A 7963-nucleotide genomic window follows, 5' to 3' on the forward strand; every position below is an offset into this window, starting at 1 on the left:
GGTGATTACACAGGCACTTGTTTGGAGTTACAGACTCAAATGTATGTTTTTGTAATTTGTAAACAAATTAATAATTCGAGGTTATGAGTTTCGAATCAGGTTCCGTCATTCAACGATTCCTGTTGAACTTACCGTTTATCCTTGTCTATATTATCGTCACTTTGTCTATTTATCCATGGTTACCGGAGTTTTAAATAATTGCGTAGCAACAGATATTGACGTAGTGCGAATTAGGCAGATTACCTTGAAAAACGTTGTTGCCGTTTTCCAAATATAGTTTTTTGCAAATTTTTCAGTTTTCAATAACAATTAATTTGTTTTACTATTTTTTCTGCACTCTGGAGGAATGACGCCAATTTTGAATTACCCTGTATAGTACGTACAGTACAGTCAACAATGGTGAAAAATTTTAAAAAATATAATAAAACAGTGCAAAATATATCACGTATCACCATCATAATGGACGGAAGATACAAAAAACAAAGGTCATCAGTGTAAGTCAACCACCTATCCTTGCAATTATTCACATAAATATTATTTTTAATCTGCCAAAATAACAAGATGCTTTAAAAATGAACCGCATCCAGGTAGATGAGTAGAATAGAATAGAAGCCAAATTTAGAGCATTTGGTTACGTCAGAGATTTGCCTAAATCTGGACGTTCTACTCGAGATGCAAAAGAACAACTTGACTTGCGAAATGCGAAAATATCTTGTGCACCCAATAGATTTCCTCCCAAACCAGTGGATTTCCTTTTGTGGAGTGACCTCAAATCGAAACAATTCATATATCAATTCATCAGTATCAATACTTTGAACTAGATCAGTTCACTGAAAACAAATACGCGTTGACTGTTTGAAACCTTGAAAGTAGAAAAACAAATGAACAACATCCTGTCGCTCAAAACAACGGCTCGAAACCGCATATCGGCCTAAGATTGTGTAAAGAATCTAACAAAATATGTGGCGACAAAATGAGTATTTTTAACGCGATCCAGAAATACTTAGCCAGACGACGAAACTAATTATTGTCAGTCGGGAATTAATTAGGGAACTATTCAAAACACCAGATTCGAGAGGCAACGGATTTTATTACAAGATTACATCACATGTTTCGGTTGTTGGATTGTGGCAATTTTTTCAGCCAAAAGTTTGAACGCCGAAACAAAAAAGATCACCGAAACTGAGTTTCAATGGCGACTTTGTTAAACACATTTATTGAACAGCGGAAAATTCCGAAGTTATGCGGACAGCACAATATGATGAAGCAAATTGATAGTGAACTTTCCTTCATTCATCCTTCCTTTCCTGTCGTGTTTAGCAATCTGTGAAGCGAAGCGAAAAAATAGCAGGAATTCTAACTGTATTAGTGCTGTCAATAGTCCCAGTTGTAAATTGTCGCAAATTGTTTTTGTTGTTGAAAATTCACATAGTACAAAGCACTGCTAACGTTCTCGTAAATTTCACGAGCAGATAATTGCACCGGCTTCACGTACCATGGCAGTGAAAGTCTCATTATTCAACAGCAGGACGCCATACATGGCCAGATTCGCGATCGAGACGAAAAAACCGAATCTCGTTAGCCGGAAAACGCTAATTTACTTCAGGAATCGTACTTGGATTGCTTCAGCTGTGCCGAAGTTTTTTTTTTTGTGGAAGCCCACAGCAGTCGCGTAGAAATTAGAAACCCATTATTTGAATGGTCGTGGGTTTTGGAGCGTTTTTCTAATTTTGCCTGCAGCTATCGGTGATGACTCATGCGGGAAAACTGGGGAAGATAATGGAGATCCAGATAGTTCCCCTCGTTGCCTAAGCGCTGCTAATGATGAAAATTGGGGCTTTATACGCTGCCACCCCAACTCATAGAAGCGGGGCGGCAGCACTTTCAATGGGAAACCGTTTTCCTTTGCATCGGCTGGATCAAAGACATTTGAAGAGTTTTGTTCGTTTAAAGTCGCTTGATTAATTGAAAGATGATGAATCCAGCTGCACATAATGATGCAATGAGTTTGGAGCACTTAAAAGAACTAGTAGCAAGAGAGCAGTAATACAAAACCTATAAAGCCATGCAGACGTCTTTGCGGCCATAGCAAGAAACTAATTTATAACTCCCCATATGGCGCTTGTTTCAACTGAAAATTCAAATTAGTCGTTCAGCCTCCTGCGGGAGTTTCTCCACATGCATACTTCAGCTAATGCCAGCAGTGTATAAATAAGTCTTTGTGTGTTCAGTGTGTTCGCTACAAAGCCCTTGCAGGGCTTCGGAAGCCCAAAGAAGTTTAACCAAACTCCCCCGCTGAACGTCGATTCCGTTTGATCCTGCAGAATTCAATTTTACGACAGTCGCCTATAAATTTAAAAACGAAATTGCCATTTCTTTTCATACCCGCCCAAACTTTTCACGATGGAAATTGCATCTTTTGATGATTGGCCGCTATGCTGGTAGAATGGCTGCAGCAGAAACAATAGATTTAATGCGAATGCATCGTGATTGATAAAATGGATCCCCGTTACATTAGCGGGGCTTAAAACTCTGCGATCCGTGACAAATTTACATTATAAATCCGATGCGGACTTCCTGTTTTATAGCGACTGCATAGTATTTGTAAAGCTTCGGCAGCTGTCTCTTGCGAGCATTATGGCTGGACTGAATATGATTTTCCGAAGCAAGTCGGACTCGCAAACTGATAGTTCAGCTAACAAGGAATTGAGTCATTCTTCGCCGTTTGACTCATGGGAAGTTATATTTGTGTAACGATGCCCGGAAGTAGGCCTGGGTAACACGGTGTTGAGTTGCGCTATTGAGTTGTTGCCGCTCTCTGAGCTAACGAGTTATAACTCATCGGTTAATAAGTTCTAATTCATTTGTTAAAGCTTTACGAGACCCGAGGTTGGAATTTTCACATCTAAAAAGGGCCATTCACATTTTTTCTGAGTAACGTTGTACTACTTTGTTCAAACTACTAAAAAAAAAGTAATCTAGATTTTCCCAGCAACAGAAATGCGTCCAAAGAAAGTCGAGATTTCTTGTTAAATGGATCTCTTAATTTTTTTGCATAAAAGATTGAGTTTGCCAGTATTTTACAGTAAAATGTTAGGAAAAACGCGGTTTTTCTGTTTAGGGCCAGTGTTGTTTAGAAATATTGACCTAAAAGTGCAGAAACTCGGAAAAATATTTTTGGAAAAAGACCTCGAAATTATTATTTGAGTTTTGTCCATAATTCGAAGCAGCAAAAAGTTTCCGAAACATTTTTGCGAAGCGGTTAAGGAGGCGAGCGTTTCAATAAAAATTATCTTATAATTTTTCACGGAAAATACCTGAATATGCCAGTATTTTAAGTAAAACTAGAAAAGAATGCGATTTTTGCGTTGAAAGACTTGCGTAACAGAAACTTTGTTAAAACTGGAATAACTTGAAAATTTAAGGAAACTTTAGAAATCTTCAGAGCGATGAGGGCGGCGAATTTTCCGAATAATTTTTTGTTAACTTTGCGCTGGTCGTTTTTTAAAGATAGTCCTAATTACTTTCCGTAAAAAAACTGAATAAAATTATTTGATTTTTGTGCCAAATTCAAAGCTGAAAAAGATTTTCTAAAGTTCCGTGCAAACCGATGAATGGGGCGAATTTTCTAGCAAATTAATTTTGTCATTTTTGACTGAAACACAAAACACCCTATTATGGTCAAAAAAGAAGAAAATCATCAGAAAAGAATGCTTTTTTGCGTTTTCGATTGAAAACTTTTAGTCTTGTGATCGGTTTTGGAGAAAAACTTTATGGTTTTCGGGAAAAAATCGGTAGGAGTTTATTTTCGTTTTTGTCTCGTATTAGACACTGAAAAAAGTTTTTGTAGATTTTTCACAAAGCTATATATTTATCTTGTATTTTTTCGCGTAAAAGTCCTCCAGATCGTCACTATTTTTAGGTGAAACTCTACAAAATAGAGCGTTTTTGAGTAGAAAGTAAAGAAAAAAATCAGTCAAAACTAAAAACCACATTTTTTAACAAATTATACAGTCTTCAGAGGAATGGAGGTGACGAGAATTCCAAATAATCTGTTATAAACTTTCGCTTATTCCGTTCGTATTTTAATAGAAAATTGGTTGATTTTTGCTCCAAGTTCGAAGCTGGAAAGGGATTTTAAAACTTGTTACAAAGCGACGAAGGATTCGAATTTTATTTCGTAATTTTTCGCGGAAAATACCGCAAGATTGTCAGCATTTTTAAGTGAAACTGGAAAATTGAGCATTTAAAGGAGAGTTACTTGGCTAAAGCTGGAAAATTCTGAAATTTGAACACATTTTAAAAATATTATTAATTAATGGCCTTTAAAATAAATCTAAAAAAGTCATCAAAACTTTCCCAAAAACGGAACTGAGTTACTGCGCCGATGCGTTGGGTTGGCGCACCAAGCCATTTTCGTAACACTGCGCCAACCTCTAAAAATCCACTGAGTTACCCAGGCCTACCCGGAAGGTTCGATTGATTCGTCCGAAAAAAATTGACTAAACAAACAAATCGATGCAATGTGAAGTTTTTATTCAATTATTCGTGGAAATTTATATGGTTCAAAGCGGCACTAATGGAAATATTGCGGGATTTATGCATGTGCTCATTTGCAGATCCTGCTCAATTAGAGCCGCCATTATGGGCAAGCTCTATTATTTGCAAATCCCGTCGGCGATTTAGTTGACAATTTAATTACTATCAACTTTTGTAAATCAATTGTCCGGGCTCGAGCGACTTATTATGTTAATAATGCAAATTGTTGTGGATTTTATTTTTTTAACTTACAATATCTATCTAAATCCATTTAAAATATCTAAGAAAGTGTCCACAGTCTTCTCGACCAACAATTTATTACAAGACTGTCAAAAACCCAACATGTTTCGAGTGTATAAACTACTCATCATCAGGGGCCGAGCCTGATGATGCGTAGTTTATACACTCGAAACATGTTGGGTTTTTGACAGTCTTGTAATAAATTGTTGATCGAGAAGACTGTGGACACTTTGTTGGATATTTTACTCGAAAAGTTTTCCATCTGATCTAATTTGAACTCGCCTTCTTGGGACTTTTGAAGTTGATTTTTTAAACACGCTCGTGATGAGCTGCATTATCGGGTGTTTATGTGCAGGAAAAACACGTTCACACAAGTATAATTTGAATATATGTAAGATTCCAACTGAGACCAAAGCAAATACCATATGCGGAAAACACATGTTGCTAAATGATGTAATTTGTGTTCTGGGAGCTTTTGCACATAGTTTAATGGGGAATTGTTAATTTTACACTCAAATCTAGTTTTTTCCCAACCATTCTTATGTGTAAAACCCAATTTTCTAGTGAATTTTGCCCAATTTTCTGGCCATGTTGCTCTTAGAGTCTAAAGCCCCTCCGACCCAGTTTTGCAGGAAAACTCAATCTTGCACATTCACTCCAAATTCACACACAAGTTGTTTCCAGTTTCCAGCTGTCGTTCTCAGCGTTGCGTTTTGCACGTTAATTTCCCAAATCGAAATGGCCCAGTTGAGGATCAGACGCTTAGCGGACGACTTAGATTTGATCCCATGATGTTATCATTATTGCTATTCTTAATATCTATGACGGTCGACGCGTATCGCTCGTTCCGCACAGATAACTCCATAAATCGCGACATTTTAGAATTAATAGCGTAGAAATAATTGCTGCAAGCGGCTCGTCCTTTGCCATAACTCCTGCTTTTTGTGTCGAACACTGTCCCGCTCTCTGCGAAGTCAATGGCCTGAGAGAGATGAAATATGATTAAATCTTTTAGAGAGAGCGACTGCCATTAATCAAAAAATTCCTAGCCAGAACTGTACGTTTTCGTGCCTCGAGCCTTAAGTGCATTAAAGGGAATTTTTATTTCCTGGAATTATGTTAGGTCGCGTCGATGTTCTAATGACTAAGCTTTAATCTTGATTTTATCTGGAATAGTCATCGTTTAGGATCGGTTTCTATGTAAGGATGATTTTGTGTGCGCTTGACTAAATAAAAAAGTTTATTTCATATTACGTTTCGGCGAGACAACAGCGCCATCATCAGATTTAAAATTCAACACAAACCCATAATTGGGAAACATTAGATTCTTTTTAGGCTTGGCTGCCTGAAAAGAATCTAATGTTTCCCAATTATGGGTTTGTGTTGAATTTTAAATCTGATGATGGCGCTGTTGTCTCGCCGAAACGTAATATGAAATAAACTTTTTTATTTCACATTTTGACTGAAATCCAGGAAGGAATTTTTTTTATAACAATCAAATTATTATACTTAATGTTTGATAATTCTGCCCAAAATATCTTTCCAAATGTATGAATGTGTGTTTCTTTTTGACGTCACATAGTGCCAAGTAATCACGGGCAGAGCGCCCCCCTCCACTAGCATTAGGAGGAAGTCCACCCTCTTCGCTACTACACGATTTTTTTGTAACTAATTAATGCGCCAACGTTTCGGTTCAGGGCCATCATTAAGCCATTTGCTAATGTCTGTCGCACTTTACACCTTGCTGAAATGGGCTCGTTTTCCCGGTGCATTCAACACTTGTAAAGTGAAATAAATGCCAACCTGGTTAAATAATCCCCTGCTTACATTCTGAGTGCATTTCTGCGGGTAATTCCATGTTGCCGTCACGTTAGTGACTCTGCAGGTATGTGCAACTTTTACATTGCAAAAGTTACTGACCTCTCCATAAAAGCTTCATTCTTCGCTTGTTGGCAATTCGCATTAACAGCACTTCTCCATTAATTCACATATTAAAGTTGTTTACCATCATCAATCATTGTAATGCTGCAAACAACCCAATGCTTAAACGGCGCCCAGATCTCAAACTCGACCTTAACAAGCGTGCAAATCCATCTAATGCAAATAATCGCATCGTTATTACTGTTTCTATTGGGATTCAGTCACGAGCGACCGTCATCATCAGGCGCAAAATGTCCGGAAATCCGTAGCGCCCTCTGTCGCGACACGATGTTACCCGAAACGACGCTACCACCCCGATTGGACAATGATCTGCGCAGCCCGAACAACAACACGCATCAGCTACCGCGCACCAGGGCCAGCTTGTGCCTGTCACCGACAAGCACAGAGGGCGCCACCTATGTCATTGACAACAAGAGGAGGAGCTGGTGTGGCACCCCCTCAAGCAGCGGTCCCACTCCGCCGTTTTTGAGGAGATATGGGGAGTTGGGACATTTCAAGCCACGGTAAGAGATCCTCTCAATCTACCTTTGAGGTAACACAAAACGGAATTTTGCAGTTGAGTTTTTGAGGTACCGAATACTGATCTGGATTTTTCGGGGAAGTTTTTTGGAAGCTTTAATTTGAATTGTATATGCTTTCCTGACTGTGTTTCAATTCCAAATCAAAAATTAATTCCTGGGTTTCAGTCATTTATTGTCTTTATTTATCAATTAAAATGCGTTTCGGTGTATTTTTCCACCATCATCAGTTTTTCTAAAATAACCGATAGTTAAAAAAACATTTCATTAATTTAAAAAACAATCACAGTTCGTCAACAGCCTCATCATATCACACATTAAAATACATCACAATTGCAACACTTTAAAACATTCTAAAATTAATTAGGCCTAACAGGCGATTAGTCAGGACAATCAAATTTGGGAAGAGACTAGAATTATTTGTTCAGATACTTAAATATTTTTACTTACATGTGTACCGTTGTTGCTGCTTTAAGCCTTGGCAATACATTTGGACACAAAGCGAATAAAATACTGTTTATATTGATTTCTTTTACTTTCAGCTATTTTTCTTTGCATTCTGAGAATATTATTTTTGGTTTGCAAAATTCTTCAATATACCGGGTGTCAATTAATATTCTATGTTTATTGCATTTAATTAATGTATGATATACTGAGCTAAGATTGTCGGTATCCGATCTGAAATTCATAGCATTGTTATGTTTTTTAATCTGTATCATTTCATG

The 7963-nt window shown here is 37.5% G+C and overlaps 1 protein-coding gene across 8 annotated transcripts in view; it reads left to right on the top strand.

Moving 5' to 3' along the window:
* LOC109538483 (protein sprint) overlaps nt 1-7963 on the top strand; it is a 130383-nt gene that overhangs the window by 93471 nt on the left and 28949 nt on the right. For 2 of the 8 annotated variants that reach the window (XM_048670469.1, XM_048670473.1), the window contains one exon: nt 6921-7223. The exons of the other annotated variants lie outside the window; for them this stretch is intronic. In XM_048670469.1, coding sequence (XP_048526426.1) covers nt 6921-7223 — 303 coding nt within the window. The remainder of the gene's footprint in view (nt 1-6920; nt 7224-7963) is intronic. 8 annotated transcript variants of the gene reach the window in all.

Source organism: Dendroctonus ponderosae, unplaced genomic scaffold (genome assembly GCF_020466585.1).
Source record: "Dendroctonus ponderosae isolate FM_Combo_2020 unplaced genomic scaffold, Dpon_F_20191213v2 Dpon_F_20191213_1, whole genome shotgun sequence".
Classification (NCBI taxonomy): domain Eukaryota; kingdom Metazoa; phylum Arthropoda; class Insecta; order Coleoptera; family Curculionidae; genus Dendroctonus; species Dendroctonus ponderosae.